This window comes from Centrocercus urophasianus, unplaced genomic scaffold (assembly GCF_019232065.1).
Source record: "Centrocercus urophasianus isolate 14NV4802_14NV808 unplaced genomic scaffold, USGS_Curo_1.0 seq_12, whole genome shotgun sequence".
Lineage (NCBI taxonomy): Eukaryota > Metazoa > Chordata > Aves > Galliformes > Phasianidae > Centrocercus > Centrocercus urophasianus.
This window is the reverse complement of record NW_024884364.1, coordinates 4,219,105-4,235,781: the sequence shown is the minus strand read 5'-3', so window position 1 is coordinate 4,235,781 and position 16,677 is coordinate 4,219,105. Positions and strand designations below refer to the sequence as shown.

The following is a 16,677-nucleotide window of genomic DNA, read 5'->3' as shown; positions in this document are numbered from 1 at the left end:
CACACTCATGATTTCCTTCTGAATCCAGTGACTACAATCACAACTGGATGGACCAATAAAAACAAAAACCCACAGGGTATTTGTTTAACTTTGTGTTTGTGGTGTTTAATTTTGAACACCTTAAAACTGAGGTGATGGCTAGGTTCTGACACCGTCCTTTGCCTTAGGTTTGTATGTGGGTTTGCTTTCATTTCTCCTAGGAAGCTGATGTTGATGATTTTACAGCTCCAGGATTGATAAGCCATGGATAGGAAAAGGATCCCTTGGTGGAGCACAGGTCATGGCCCCAAAATCTATAGTCTACGTACACAAGCAAGAGATAAGAAGAGAAATCAAGCACAGGGAACCAGACAGCTGATGGGTGGTGATTCAGTTACACCTCCTGATTCCCCAACAATATCCCATTCATTATGCAGTGCTGCCCCTCTGCCACTGGGCCCATCAGTTACCTGCTCCTGAAACAAAGCTTCTTTTTATAAGAGTGCTCCTGGAGCTGAGGAGGACAGTAGCACAATTCCTGAATCTTTGATCCCCAAGGAAATATGTATCTCGTTCCTCAGTCTGGATGATGAACACAGCTTGTGCCCCTAGGGGCAAATTCACACTTCACCTTGTATGCTCCCAGAGTCCCTAAGACTCTTCAGCGCAGTTAGGAGTCCAGGAGTACCCAAGAGTGAGGACTAAAAAGGTCCCTGAGAGTAAGGACCAAAAAAGTACCCAAGAGTGAGGACCCGAGCCCTCTTATTTCTGCTCATCTATCATCTCAGGCTCTGCTACAGCCAGTGCAGAAGTACTCAGAGCCAGTTCTCTTCCCAAATACACACAGATTCCAGCCAGACAAGGAGATGGCTTCTTACCTGGACTCGCAGCTGGTTTCTCAGACTTCTTCTCTGTTAAAGGAAAGACAGAAGAGAACATTTCTGATTCAACATGAAGAATTATGAACTTCTTCCTATCCTGAGTGCCATTTGGGTAAGAGCAGATGAACATGGGAGCTTTTGGAAACAAGAGGAACACAGTGATTATGAAGGGACTGGAGCAACTGTTATATAAGGGGAGGAAGGCTGTGACTTTTCGTCATGAATAAGGGTTACAAAGATGGTAAAGATTCTGAAGGATAAAGTATGTGAGAAGCAGCTGAGGTCCCGTATGCGCTCAGCGCAGAGCAGAGGAGCTGAGGGGAGGCCTGATGGCGGCTGCAGCTCCTCACAGGGAGCGGAGGGGCTGCGCTGAGCTCTGCTCTGTGTGACAGCGACAGGGCCCGAGGGAACGGCGTGGAGCTGTCAGGGGAGGGCAGCTGGGGGTCAGGGACAGGGGCTGCACCACAGGGCACTGGGCATGGAACAGCCTGCCCAGTGGGCACAGCACCAAGTGCCAGAGAGCAAGGAGCGTTTGGACACAGCTTTCAGAGATAGGGTTTGGATTTCCTGTGGTGCTGTGTGGGGTCAAGAGTTGGAATTGGTGATTCTTGTCCCTTCCAACTCAAAATATGATGATTCTATCCCTTAGTTCCTTGTCCTTGTCTGAGATTATGTTGTAGATATGTCTGCCCCCAGCTCTGCTGCCAGCATTCCTTTATTTGGCCACAGATTTTGTTGATCCTTGCCCTCATCTTGGGACTACCTTCTCACCTTGTTATCTCTATGGACTTGCCTGGAAATTCTGATTTATGGACCCTGGTTACCACCACCACATCTGATACTGACCCGATATCATGGCTCAGCTCAGACCTAGTTCATCATAACAATTGTGCCTAGTGATTTGGTATCAGTTGAACCTGGGTACCTTTTCCAGGCTTGCCCTGTTTACCTTGGCTGGCAGTTTCGGAACAGGGTCCTGGTTGGCAAGGCCTCTGCCTTGCCCTGTTACCACACAACGCTCTCAGCTCTCTGCCCTTTAGAATAGCTGTTCCTTGCTGCTCCTGGGCACAGGGTTACCTTTACAATGGCCATCGTAATCCACTTGGATCTTGGAGCCAGTGAGGCAGGCATCTCGGTGCAGCTCACAATGGTTCAGGTACGTCTTGCCATTGCTACCACACACAGGCCTCTTGTGAGGTTTGCATTGCTGTGAGAAAGCCAGAGATGAGAGCTTTTACCTGCCTCTTGGGGGCAGCAATGAGGAGGAGACACATCCCAGGTTCAGCCCAGCCCAAAAAGCCTCTCCCTGTCTCCCCAGGAAAAGCCACATGGATTTGACTGTAGATGTGGATTCAAAGGCTTCCCTGCATCCCATCCCCAGTCAGCAATATCACCGCAGGACTATCCAAGAAGTGGAGCACAGCAAAAAAATCAAAACTTGGTATAAACACTGAATGCAGTCCTACAGCTGCAGCTCTATGTGCAGTGAATGTGTCTGTCTCAAGGTTTGCCCCTCTGCTTGCTCAGCTCTGCTACAGCTCTCTGTAGGATCTGCTCCACCTTTCAGCATCTGAATTTAGACCACGTTGCCAGCCAGCAGCAGACAGCTCAACCTACAGAAAAGTGAGAGCTCACCAGTGCCACCAAGCAAGGTGCAAGCTTCTTTCTCCTGCATCATTCAGCCTGGCCAAGCCTGGCCAGTCAACAGTCTCCCTACCTGCTAAGGGACCAATTCTCTTTCGCTGTGTTTGAGTTGTGGGCTGAGAGGGAGGTAGGAGCAGAGAGCCCAATCCCAGGAGCCAGGCAGGAGCAGTTTGAAAACATGGAGCAGAGCAGAGCAGGGAGACCTTGTCTCCACAGCTGGGAAAGGCTTTTCTAATCATCACTGGCTCCCTGCTGGAGGCAACTATTCATGCTCACAGCACTCCACCACAATTATTTCCATTTCACAAAAGCTGATTTTTTAGTAGGGTGCTTGTACCCTCCACAAACAAGCCTCTGGGCAGGGAAAGCTGTCTTGGAGCTTTCTGACTCTCCTTCAGTGCCCTCCACAGCCAGCTGGATATCAATACCCCACTAGGCTCTCCCAACAAAAGACCTCCAGCCAAGTCTGCCATGCCTGTTAAAGATGTGTGAGCATCACAGCTGCAAGTCCCAGAAAATGTATATGCTGCAGGGCTCCTCCCTCACACCATGCAGCGAAAGGCCCCGCTGTTTGAAGAGCTGCTGTGAATTTGCAGCTGCTCCAAACCAGTGTTTGTGATGCTCCCAGTGACTGAAGTGCAGCCCAAGGGCTGGGCAGTGCAGGAGCTGTTCTGTCCCCATACCTCAATGCAGAGGCAGGTTGGCTCTCCTTTCTCTGTCACTGCACATTCCCGCCCAGCTCCGCAGAAAACATTGGCACAGATTTTGGATTTGCTCCTTGGCTCTTCCTGCAAGACATAAAAAAAGAGGCATAGAATACATCAAGTCACCCAAATCAGCAGCAGCTGTAAAATATAATATATGTAACTTCTGTGCTGGAACACAGAGCACCAAGCCGGTAAGGCACAGATGACAGAACAGGACAGACATGATGGCAGAAGATGGATGGCTCAGACAACAACCAGGGGCAGAAACAGGAGCTGTGGCCACAGCCCCAGCAATAAAGGCTTTCCTCGGGGTCATTCCTGGAAAATCACCTAGGAGAACGGGAGCGAACATGAGCAAAAGAACGGCTAGCAAAAACGGCAAGAGTAATGCCCTCGAGTCAAGGACTGCTGCCTTCAAATATTCTCCATGGAGGGCAGGCAGCAGAAATGTCTTTGCTCAAAACATTTAAGAAGGTGAACATGACCCTGGAGAAAGGTGTGATACCGAACAGAAGGAAGAAATTGCCATCAGGCACCAGATAACGCCCGTCACAGAAGAGCAACACAGATCTGCAAGGCCCATTATCTTGCCCCCACCGGCCAAGACTTAAATGCTTCAGAGAAGAAACACTGCTGTGGATAATTATAAAGTAACCTTCCCACGGAGGAGTTCTTCCTGGTCTCTGACAGCTAGCAGTTGACTCCTGCCCTGCAGCACAAATTTTGCACTTCACAGTTTTCTCCCAGTTGTCACAAAAACTCCTGTTGTTCGTACCAATGTCAAATCCTTTTTTTTTTCTTTTTTTTTTTCTTCCAAGTACCACTGCATTCCTTAGCTGCCGACAGCTACCAGGGAAGATTCCCACACGTTAACCACGTTTTCAAAAATAACACCATTTCCTTTCACCAGTTTATGGTCTCTTTTTACTTAGACTCTGAAAGGAGAAAATGGTTCCAGGGGCTCTGATTTGGAGACTGTGATTTTAACTCATGCCTTGCTATTCATTTCTTTTGTGACTTTTATTTTATCCCACAATTCCCACCTGTAAGTGTCTGGTTCAGGGCTGCCATCTACCTTCCACAACAGTTTGGCATCAGTCAGAAATACGAGGAATGTAAAATAACCAATGAGACAACTTGATCCCATCTGCTCTCTAATACACAAAGACTTTTCCCCTTCCCATCTGAGAATCATTCTTCAGAGAACCTCTGCTCATTCTGTTATCTTCATACTTCCAACATATATCTTTGCAAATAGATGATATAGATGATGAAAGAGGAGCAGAATCTGCCTGAAGAGCATTACTGATACGTATAATGACAAACGCTGGGCACACCTTTTTTCTCCTGCTGCCTCTTTATCCCAACAACTTTTTAACTTTTTGCTTTCAAAGCACAATCTCATAGCAAGTTGCTGCTTTTACTGAACAGCCTCCAGTGATAGCTGGAGCATTACCTGAGTGACCTTGCCCTGGCCTTCAGAATAATCCACCTGCTAGCCTGCTGCGCACTCATCCAGCCAGGGAGCACACAGCTGGGACAGTCACCAAGACAGTGTTGAAAGAATGGAGGACAACAGTGGGGACTGTGAGTGAGGCTCTACAACCTCCACCCAGACTCTCTGGTGGCCTCACAAGCGCTACCAGCCTCTCCAACCACACCATGCTGGCTTTCTATAAAGCTCCCCTCGTTGGAGCCATGTGAGCCCAGACGGCGAGGGTAAGGCACAGGAGCAACGGGCATAGAGTGAGGATGCTTCATCAGAAGCAGAAAGCTTTTCTGCTATCAGCAGCAATTCTTTTTTCCTCTTTTGGTATCACCATGTAGAAATCTGCAAAACAACTGGAACCCTCATATTGTGTTGTCCCATTTCTGGACACACTCAAGGTCGGGCTGGACCTGGGGGTAAGAGCAACGTGAGCTGTAGGTGGCCCTGTTCCTTGCAGGGAGTTGGACTAGATGACCTTTAAGGGTCCCTTCCAACTCTAACGATTCTATGATTCTATAATGCTCTGTGTGCTCAAGGGTTTGCACTTTTGCCCTGCCTGATGTGCAAGGAAATCAAAGCTCTGTGGAGCACTAACACAAAAGTTCCTCTGGGAAGCAGTTTGATACATTATACAAGCCTGGGCACTACTTCGATAAGGAAAACTAAACAGCAACAGGATTATGCCTGGGATTGCAGAACTCACATGAATTCTTGTGCCACAGACTGACAAAGGGGTATGGATGTAAGGCGTGCCACTGGCTAACAGCGCTGCCTGCACAGCTCCCAGTCCAACTCAGTATCACCCTTCACCCACAAAACTTAACGCTTCATCAGCTGTTGTCTTGGCAATGCCTCCTCCCTAACACTGAAAGATCTGGAGACACAAGGCACAGAAAACTACAACAAGAAGCCACAGCTCCTGACTGCCAAGACCTCTCTCCTTGCTGTTGTGAGGCTGCAGGGAGACACGTGTTGCAGCAACCAAAGAGAGAACTGAGTGTTGAGAAAAAACTTAGTTTGTGCATTCCATCCCCATTACCCAAGCGTGCTCTGGGCAAAACAGTTTTTGCAGAGGTGCTGGGAGAGTAGGTCCCATGTACACTGGGGGGAGCACAGAGCATGTGGTCTGTCACCTGAAGCCATTTGTGCTTCTGGCTCTGGCAGCACATTTCTCCCATTGCTCTCATTTGGGACTAACGAGCAAACCTGACCTAATTCCTGTGGCATCCATTGGATCTCTAATGCTCTGGTGTGACAAGGCGGAAATCTGGCAACAGCATAAATGGAACAGATAAGAAGGAAACAAGCAAGCATCCCCAGCATTAGGATGACCGTGAACAGGCAGTCCAATAAGCACCGCGATTTCTCTTTCTTAGGGCTACTGCTTCAGGGCATCTACAGAGCTCTGGAAGAAACCCTACACAAACTACCTTTAAGTCTCACCTAGGTTTGTTTTCAATCATCAGAGATAAGCTCAGTGCATGGGTTTTGAATCATGAATACTATATTACACCGCATCGAAATCTGCACAATGTACCTCCCCAGGCAACATCACTGTTAGGAGTATAGAGGGCTGCAAAGCAATCTCTATGCCCTGCTCTGGAAGGAAACCTGCCATCAAGCCACAGAAGCCATCACATCACGACCCAGCTGTACCTTCCCTCAGCTCTCAACTACCTGGCCCCAAGGCAAAACCAACCACCATCCTGACAAGCCTCTCTCTCTGGCTTCTGGGAGGCACAGGGTGCATGTCTGGCAGCTCAGAGCAGCAGAGGCATCCATGGGCAGCTTAGAAGGCCTGAAAATGGGCAGTCCCCAAAGCAATCAGGCAAAGAAAAAAGGATAAAAGGTCAGGTTTGTGAGACAGATCCCAGGCCAGTGATGCATTCCTCAGGGGACTGCAACCAGACACACTGAACACAGTGACACACAGACTACTGAAAAGGTGTCAGCATGAGCTCTGCACAAGATGTGAAGGGGCCCAGAGCCATTAAACTTTCAGGCGCCCTGCTCCTCCACCTCCCTGCGGTTCCAAAGCCTTTCTGTGAGTTGCAGAACTAATGAAGCCCAGCCTCCAGCAGCTCTCTGCACAGCCTGTCAGCCAGCACAGGGTAGCTCATGAGCTCCTTCCTCAGGGGCTGATCCATGGGTCCCTCTCATTAAGCCGGTCACCCAGAGCCACAGGAACAGCTGGGTCCTGTCATCTCGGAGGCCTCAACCGCTCCATCAGTGGCAGTGGAAACTGGCTGATGGATTGGAGAGCCGCTGGAGGTGAGGGGCAGGAGAGCACTGACAGCATCCCAGCACCTCTGCCTCCTGGGGGATCTGGGAGAAAAGTTTCCTTTGCAGTTTCACTAACGGGAAACAAGCTGGAGCATTTATTTCCACCTGTGCTGGATACACGGCGTGTTCCCGGAAAACCTATGTGTGTGAGGAGGGGGCCTGCAGCTTCTGCAGCTTGGAAGAGCATACCAGGGTGCAGAGATTGAAGCTAAGCATACCCCAAACACAGTGCAGGCTGTGTGACAGGGAGCACAGCCCAGCACAGAAGCCAGGCCTCCCTCGTGTCCCACACGAGCATGCAGGAGCCAACAAGGAGAAGGAGGCAGGAACTGCAGGAAGGAGGCTTTTCTCCTGGTAACCTAACAAAGAGGACAAAGTCATCTGCCAAACAGCTGATTTCTCTTCCAGCAAGATGCTGCTAGCTAGCAGCAGCAGCCAGGCACACCTCTCACAGGGATTCCTCCTTGCTCAGGCTGTTTTCCCTTTTAAGCTATAAGGAATGTCTGCGCTCTGGCCCCTACAACCTCTTATTTTCCATCACAAGGCAATGACCGGTGAGGCCCCATAAGGGGAACAATGACATGGGAGTCTGGGAAAGAGGAAATCTCTGTCACAAACAAGTCTGGAAAATGGCTGCTGGAAGGCAGAAAGGCTGTGCTGGCATTGCTCTCGCTGTAGAACCTCGCTCTGCCGCTCACCCTAAAAACCCCTTTGCAGTCATAGCCTTGAACATAACACACACCAAAACCACGCTGCCTCGCAGCACTCATCCCTCTGCCCATCCCTACCGCACTCCTGGAGCAGGGACTGGATTCCCTAGTGCTACAGTCCTCGGCCTGCGGCCCCCATAACTGAGATTAATGAAGTTAATCTCATGGGGGCTGTGAGGTGAGATCGGTATCCTCACCCTCCCAGGACAGACTGGAAAAGAGAGGACCGTGGGAGAAGATTTGCTCAAGAGCTGGGCTCAGCACCCCTCTCTTCCTGGTCTGGGGCCAGGACCATGCTGTGACGTGACAGACAAACCACAATCCCTGCTGGGGCACAACCCTCCTTCCCAGACCCCAAATGCCCAAGGCCAAGCTATGTTTTGTTACAGCTGGACTTCTGGGAACCACAATTCTCCATCCTGTTTTGCTTAAATCATAAAAGCAAGGCAGCATTAATTACTGAATGTGAGCAGGAGGGGACAGCATACAGAGCAAGCCACAGCACCTAGGAGCAGGCAGAGGAAGCCCCTGCTGTCAGGAGAAGGAAGAAAAGGAGGAGGAGGTCAGTCTCCTTGGGGCAGGCAGGGATGGAGCATTTGTCTCTGGCTTCCCAACCTAAGCAGCTCATAACTCCTCCTGTTAAGAAGCACAGACCGCATCCTCTACACCCCCCCTCCAAGCACACCTGGGCTCAGCAGTAAAAGGAAGTCTTCTCTGTTGGCAGCATTTTCCCAAAGAAAAAGGTGCTTTCCAGTCCCTGCCACAAAGCTCAGTACCAGAGCCCTAACACTCTCTGCCCCATTTTGAGGAGCACTCACTTCGTGGTCCTTCTTTGCTACTCAATGTGAGGCTGTTCACACCATACACAACCAATCTCACATACTCTCTTTAGCCCCTAAGCCTCTGGTGGGCTGCAGTTTTTTCTGTGATAGGCAGCCCTTCTTTTATCCTTCAGCATCTCCATTTCCACACTGTCACAAGCTACTGGGATGGTGTGTGTAGTATGCAGTGATTAATTTCCAAACAGGACCCAGACCTGCCACACTTCTCAGCCATCATCTGGCTCCAAACAGAGGGAAGAGAAAGACAAGCAAGTCAACATTTACTACCCTATGGCATCTCCTCACCTCTTCCAGAAAGTGGAAGCACAAGAGGAACACGGAGTGCTGAAAGTGATGAGGTTTGCTAGCAGCCTTGGGCTTCTTGTAAAAGAGACCTCAGTAGTTTTGTTCCCATCACTGACACAGTGCTCTTATGATCCTCATTCCCAGCTCCGTGCCTTGATCCTGCTTTACCCAACTCCTGCCACAGCTCATTAGAAAAAGCAATGGAAACTGCTATGGAATGGAGGGAAGCACTGAGTCAACCTGTGTGGGAAGGAGGCGAGAATAGCATTGGGCACAAGCCAGTTTCATACTTCCCATTTTCTAGCCTTGGTCGCAGACTTGCTCAGCTCCTTGCTGATGCAGAGCCAATTTGGGGTTGTTATCAGACTAACAAGGAAATCTGAAAGCAGAAGCAGAGTAAAACAAAGCTGCAAGGAGCCTGCTTATCTATCTACCTTGCCAAAAAGGCACAGCTCCATGAGAACTTAAACAGTGTCCCCATTGCCAGAGCGAGCTGAAAGCAAGTCAGCCAAAACTCTGCTGTCTCAGAACCTTCAAAGTGCAAACCAGGGTCTCAGGAGGTTGGCAGATGCCAAAAAAGTTCTCCAGATTCTTGTAACCTCTGTTTTTACTACCAAATACCTGACAACTGGCAGAAGATCATGTGCGACTCCTTGTCGGTACTGGAAAGAGGAGTGGAAAAAAACACTGTAAAAATGAAGTCAAAATCTCTTCCACAGGAGGAAGGAGGGGAGGGCTGAGCAAGTACATGATCTGCAGTGAATGGCAGTGCACATGCAATGAGTACAATCCTCTGATTAAGAAGCAAGAGAAGCGATCAACAACTTCCTACAGTTCCTAAGGCTGGGTAATGCTTTTCAGACAGAGGGATCATTCACTGGGAAATGCAATCTGAGGCAAATTTGTACCTAGCTGGGGCAACAGTCTCAATCCCAAAGCAGTTTCTAAATTGAACTATTCTTTTTTTTTTTTAAATGTGCTTCATGAAGTGTTAAAGAAAGCAAAAAAGTTAAAGAAAGCAAAACAAAAACACATTTTGGTGAGATTAACTTCTTTTTGTTTGACCAGCTCTGGTTTATGTTGAGAATAAAAGAAGAATTTCAACTGATCTGAAATAAACTTTTTGTTTTGCTTCTTTGATTCAGCTAAAGAATTAGAAAAAGTCAATTATTCCCATGGCTTTATTCCTAAAATATCACCGCTTATTGTCTAAAGCAACTTATTCTTCCCGTTCTTTCATCTCCTTCCATCTGGCCCTTTGTGACAGTGTCTGGAAATAACGAAGAACTGTTGCAGACATCCCTTGCCCCGCTCTCTGCAATCATGGAATTTTTTTCTGTCTAGCTTGGAAGACTGTTGATGCTGACTCCCATGGCTTGACTTTGAAAAAACAAACAGAAAGACAAAGCCGCAGTTCCCTTTGGTGGCTACATTAACCCAAATAGATGCTGCTGTGGGGAAAGCATCCTCTCCTCTGAGTCACTACAGCAAAGCAAACAGCGCTGATTTAATGAGGCAGCTCTCAGACAGGATTTTACTGGGGAAAACTCCCCTCTTCACCTGCTCTGCTCAACCCCTTTCTGATGCTCAGCACCGTCTCATCGGTCCTGTTCCTCAAAGCTGAGCAGCCTGTGCCCATCTCACTCTTGGCAGCAACCCAAGCACTCGCCTGCCCCTTTTTCCACTGCTCAGGAGGCAGTAAGGAGGTTGTGGGGACTTGCTACCAGTCCCTGGGCTAGAGGGAGAGGCGGCACTGCAAGTGAGCCTGAGGCTCCCTGCACTTCCTGGAGCCCCTGCTCCTGGAAGAGAGATCACTGCCTGAACTGCCTCCAAAAACACAACCTCTTCTCTAGCACTTCTTGAACTCAGCCCAGGATGTTTTGCTTTCTGCCCTGCGGCCTAGCCAGGCTGTGTTTTGGAGATGAAAAGCTATGAGCATGCACAGCTCCAACATCCTCATGCATTCCTGGCTTGCTGGCTTTCCTCAAAATCACTGTGGGTGTGTGCTGTAGGGCAGAGCTGCCTGCCTGCCCAGCAAGAGGGCTGTGGCTCTATCAGACAGCATGCTGTGGAAGTGTTTGGGCAGTCCTTTAAACCCTTGTTATGTTTAGGATAAGAATTTGGGGTTTGGTTTTTTTGGTCTAAAGGAAATTTAACAAATCTCCATTGTTTCTCACTTGAACAACATGCCCGTGGCTCACTCTAAGAAATTGAGGTGCTGCTGTCCTGAGGCACTGCTCTTAGCTGCCCCCCCCACAACACTCTTCACCACGAACACTTGCCATTAGGTGACACAGTCCTTGCAAGGCTCGCCATGAGATTACAAAAGGGGCAGAGAGGTGCCTCCTGGATCATCTTCCATCCCCAAGCTGCCAGTGGCCCTTCTGCATACAGCTCCACTTACATGATACTACATAAACTATATTATTTTTTGCCTTTCTCGTACACATTGAAAGACTGACTTCAAAACCCTCTCACAGCAATGAACTCTCCCCTGATGTTGTCTGACTGTATTCATAACCAATTCACACCTATTTGCTCATAGACTACTTCTAAACTTTGACTTAAATAACACATCTCTCTCTTGACATTTCACTCCCCCATCATACCCACTATGAAGTAGGAAAACATATGGTAACAGATATCTATCTTAATAAATAATGCTCTTCTATAACAGTATGTTTTGACTGTTATCAGTAACATTTTTAAAGAAGCAGGGGATAGAAAAATCTTCTATTGTAATGGAAACATAGGAGACTGGACAAACTAAGGATGAAAATGTGCAGTGTAACCTCATTTTACGGTCAGAAGAGGGCCAATAAAAATTTCATAACTGCATTCACTATTTTTGTTATGACGCAAGCTTACCCAAGATGATAATCAGGAAGATAAGTCACGTCTGCCAAATTCCAGATTTCTTCCAGAAGGAATCCTTCATACAACAAGACATCACATAAGATTAGGGATGAAGACAAGTAGAATGGATTTGCCCTTTGGTTACATCCATCCATCTAGGAATGAAGAGAATGACAGCTGCTTGCGGGAGGCAGCTTCAGCTGTGTTTGAGAGCTTTGAAAGGAACAATTCCTTTTGTGCAGGCATTTGTAAAGCTCTTTTTTCTTCATTGGGATCACACATTCACTCTCCTCTTCTTCCCTCCAAAACTCCTCACGATTTTGCTTCCCAGAAAGATGGTGAAGCACAGTGCACCGGTTCTCTGCCTCAGGAAGGTGTCCCATGTGCCTGCTCAGCATGGGACCTGGCCCTAAGCAGCCAGCAGGCTTCAACAGATGCCCCCAGCTGGAGGGAGCAGACAGCACACACTTAGCTGTCCTCTCCCAGCTGAGCTGGGTCTCTTCAGGACAAAGGTGAATTCCATTCTGGGAATGCAGGAGGCATGCAGAAGATGGACTGGGAAGCGATGGAGGGATTGCACTGTTGCCTCCGCTGCTTTCTGCAATTTGGGTAAGTAATGGACTTCTGTCTCTAGGGCTGCTAATCTGCTTTAAATGCCCTCAAAGAAAGCAAACAACGGCACAAGAAGAAGGTCTACAAACAAATCCATTTCATAATAAATTCATTTTGTTTTCATTCCATTTCTCCTGCTAGTAAAAAATTTAGGTGAAGGTAAGCACTTTTTTTTCCCAGCAATCTCTGTTGGCAGTTGGCTAATGGAACAGAAAGTTAAGCTTCTGCCATTAAAATTCCACAGTATTAAATGCCTGAGCAATGCAGAATTGTCCTTGAAGTTGTGAGTGTAGGAATTTTACATGGGAAGATAGGAAGACAAGAGGAACTTTCATAGGAGATGTATTTTATTGCACAGATTTCCACTGCTCAGAAATACAGATATTTTGAACCAGAGACACAACCTGTACACCAGAAAAAGTGAGTTATATGGGCTTTTGATTCCACGCTGTAGTTTTGGCTTAGTGTCACTAATAGCCAGAAATTGTACCCATTCACAGATTCCCCAATGGCATGCATGAAGGACCTCAGTGTCAGCCCATCTCTGTGCTAGTGTTCATAACAAACCCATCAGCGATACCAGGAACTGTTCATCAAAAAGCAAGGAGTAAGACTTGAGTTCAGAGTATTAGAGTGAATTTAAAGCAGAGAAGCAGAGGGCTAAGATTCACCAGGTATTTCAATAATCTTCCACGTCTAGGCTAATCCTAGCAAAGCCATTTGAAGTTCAGTGGGTGACAGCCATACCCTAGGGCGGCTGCAAAAGCCACAAAATGGCTGACTGAAAGCATACCCTTACTGAATCACTATGTAGGAAGGGAAAACGGGAGAGCTCAGCAGTTCTGGGCCCCAGAACCATCTGGAGCAGGAGCACGGCCCAGAGTGGTTCAGCACAGATCCATCAGCAGCAAGGTCTCAGATGTGGCTGAGAGCTTAGCAGTGACCACTTGTAGAAAGAGCTACTTCACATGCAACCATCCTCACCAGGAGGTAAGACTGGGTAACAGCATAGTGGTGAGCCAGCAGTAAAGATGTCAGCCCCGTTATGGGTGGAATGAGTAGCACCCAACACTGAAAAGCAGCTGGATGCTTCCCCTTACAAAACCATCTTTTCCACTGCTGAAAACTTTGCCAGCACTGAATTGCTGAGGTTGAAATTTTCCATGCCAGGTGTTTGCCCCAGGCTGACTTTTCCTTTTTTCAAGTGTCAACAGAAAAAGGTCAGTGGTTTCTGGGAACAAGATTAAGTTATTTTGTGCGTGTTCGAGGAATTGTTGATGCTGTTTTGCTAAAAACACTGAATGATTCTTGGCATCACTGCAAGAGCCTGAGTCGGGCCGGGGAGTCACCTTGGTGCCTCTTGCCTGAGAAAAGCTACTCACATCTGTAGTGTCTGTGCTCAGACTCTTCTCTAGAGTCTGTTGACACTCCTGAATTTTCAGTCACTTCTAAGAATAATCCTGTACTTTACAGCTCTACAGATCCTGACCACTCTGCCCAAGCACTGGCTGAAAGCAGTGACCACGCTAGCACTGCTGTAAGACTTCTCAGTTTAAAGCAGGATTTGACAGGCAGCTGCTGCCTGAGGTACAGTGAGGAGCTATGAGATGAAAAACAGGACCACACTGCATTCTACATGCCACTTTGCAGGTCATCAGCTGTTACAGGCAGCACAGCTGATGCCAGAAGAAAATGGTAATGGAAGACAAAGAGTTAAATTGTGAAAAAATGAATTAGATGGTCACATAGAAGAGGCAGGCATAGGATGCGACTAAGATGAATGAGAAGAAGGCAGGGCAGGTAGGACTTGACCATCCTCTGGAGCTAGGGCCTGATCGATGGGGAACTTGGATTCTGTGACAGCGAGTCCCAGTGTATTTAGTTTCCTCACCTAGCAAGCTGCATGGTGGGATACAGCTCAGAGGCTGGATGCTCATCAGTGTCAATCAGATGTGCATCACTCAGCGCTGCCAGCCAGGAGAAGGAAGCCATTGTCCCACTCTGCTCACCCTCACCTCAAGAACTGTGTGCAGCTTTGGGTGTCATAACGTAAGAAGGACATAAAACTGTGAGAGAGCATCCAAAGGAGGGCTATGAAGGTGGTGAAGGGTCTGCAGGGCAAGGTGTGTGAGGAGCGGCTGAGGTGCCATGGTGTGCTCAGCCCAGAGCAGAGGAGCTGAGGGGAGGCCTGATGGCAGCTGCAGCTCCGAGCTGCGTCAGGGGAGGGTAACACTGAGGGTTAGGAAAAGGTACTGCACCAGAGGGTGGTGGGGCCCTGGCAGTGGGCACAGCCCCAAGCTGTCTGACTGCAAGGAGTATTTGGACATTGCTTGAATTTTGTTTGGTCCCACGGAGCCAAGAGCTGGACTCAATGATCCCTGTGGCTCCCATGCAACTTGGGATATTCTGTGATTCTATGATACTACAGACCCTCTACGTGTGATGGTGGTTGTATCTTGCCACTACCGCTGCTCTTGGAAAAGAATTACAGCTTTACATTTACAGAATTACAGAATTACTGTTGCTCGTTAGGGATTGCAGCCACATCTTTAGAAGAAGCATAAAGAGGTGATGACTTTGTTTGCTTGTTTGTGTCTGTGGTAAGAAGGATATAACAACTCTTACTGTAAAGTTTGATAGCTTCTCGAGTAATTAAGCAGCAGGTGCCCTAATAGGCAGAGACAGATGATGAAGCAGAAGGCAAAATGTAATTACAGATTCCCTGCATCACAAAGGCAGATAGTACTGAGAAATGCCAAACCAAGCTTGGCCCCACTGGTCCCAGGTCTCCTCTTTCCCAACACCCACTGCTGTGCTTGCTCCTGGAGGGTCAGAGTCTCTGGGCACAAAACATTGCCTCCAAGTGTCACTTGCTTTGATCACCCAAGCAACTGCCATCCAAGCAGCACCCATCCTTCAGCAGAAATTAAATTTTCATGGCAGCTGGAGCTGCAGCTCAGTAAATTCACACCCTGGAGCTCAGCAACATGTGATGGGGGGCATCCAAAGTGAAAGAAAGGCAACGGCACAAGGCAAGTTCTTTTTTTTTTTCCTCTCTGTTTTCCTCAAATAACAAGAAGCCAGATGTCAGGAAGCTTTGTTAGGCACCTCTAATCAGAGGGAGTATCTGACATGTGGCTTGCAACTTTATCAATGCTTTCAGCCACTGAGTTTCCCCATGTACTCATCAACAGCTTGGCTGATCACCTCAGGTTGGCCTCCAAAGAACCACGTTATAGATTACTGACATTCTTCTATTTCCCTCTCCTATCCCCCACCACATTCTTCCTTCCAACTTCCCTTCTTGAAGAGAAACTCATTAGAAATGCTCTGCTTTTTTGGCCAGGGCTGACTTTCCCCCCGAACAGCCTAGCATTCAGTGATGCTGAAAACACACAGAAATAGGGAAGGGAAAAAAAGTCTTCAGCCTTGCAGGAAACCCAGCCCACAGTATCTGTTTCACACCAGTGATAGAGAAATGGCAGAGTTGATGTTCCTCTAAGAACCCTTTGTTTGTGGAACTGTACAGACATTTCATTCGTGGCAGGCTGAAACCTGGTGTTCTGCATGCTTTATGTCAAAATCATGTCAAAGGCAGGGGGAAAACACCGAGTCTGGATGTATTTTAAGTTAAACAAGCACAAAATATTTGGTGAGTTTCCCTTGCTTTAATGCAGTGTAAACAATTTTGGTATTCAACAGAAAATTTCCCTTTTAATGAACATAGCTGAGAAAAAAGGCCACACAATTTTTGCTATTTCAGCTAAGAGCAGGAGAGCCTCAGTTTGCTCTGCACTGTTAGCAAAGTGCACAGGGTCAGGCAGCCTTGCACAGCCAGGGCTGCAGCATGGACATGAAAGATGTCCCAGCAAGACTGCACGCTGTGCAGCATCCAGGGAAGACAAATGGATCTTTGCCATTACTTCCAAAAGGAAAAATGAACTCTCAGGGATGTACAACCGAAGCAGACTAAGGGCTTCAGGAGGCAGACTCTGGCAAATCCAAGTGGAAGACGTTAGCTTTCACAGCTGTCTGCCGGCCTTGGCTGTCCACCTTGCCGACCTAGAAGAATTTACTGCTCCTCTAATAAAGTCAGCAGAAGAAAAACACACTTGTGCCTCAGCTGCTGCAGCTCACAGCCCAGTGTACTAGCCCGAGCTGCTGATGATCATGGGTTTTCAGCAAGATCACAGACTTGCAGCCACGTATCCAGAGAGGTAAAGAACAGACAGGAATTGAACAAAATGTCTCCCTGGCTGCAAACAGCTTGGAAGAAAACGGGCACATGAAAGGGCTAAAGGGCTAATGAAAAATGCTTCTTCTAAAGAAATCACTGCTGTGCCTTGATTTAGAGTCCTTTGCTGTGTGAAAGACTGGCTCGGCTACCTA

At 47.9% G+C, this 16,677-nt stretch overlaps 1 protein-coding gene across 1 annotated transcript in view; it reads right to left on the bottom strand.

The window, feature by feature from the left end:
- The window catches only part of FSTL1 (follistatin like 1), a 42,375-nt gene that overhangs the window by 10,856 nt on the left and 14,842 nt on the right, over positions 1 to 16,677 (bottom strand). Inside the window, exons 3-5 of the mRNA XM_042810795.1 lie at positions 3,188 to 3,292; positions 1,938 to 2,067; positions 858 to 890 (exon numbers count right to left, since the gene is read on the bottom strand). Coding sequence (XP_042666729.1) covers positions 858 to 890; positions 1,938 to 2,067; positions 3,188 to 3,292 — 268 coding nt within the window. The remainder of the gene's footprint in view (positions 1 to 857; positions 891 to 1,937; positions 2,068 to 3,187; positions 3,293 to 16,677) is intronic.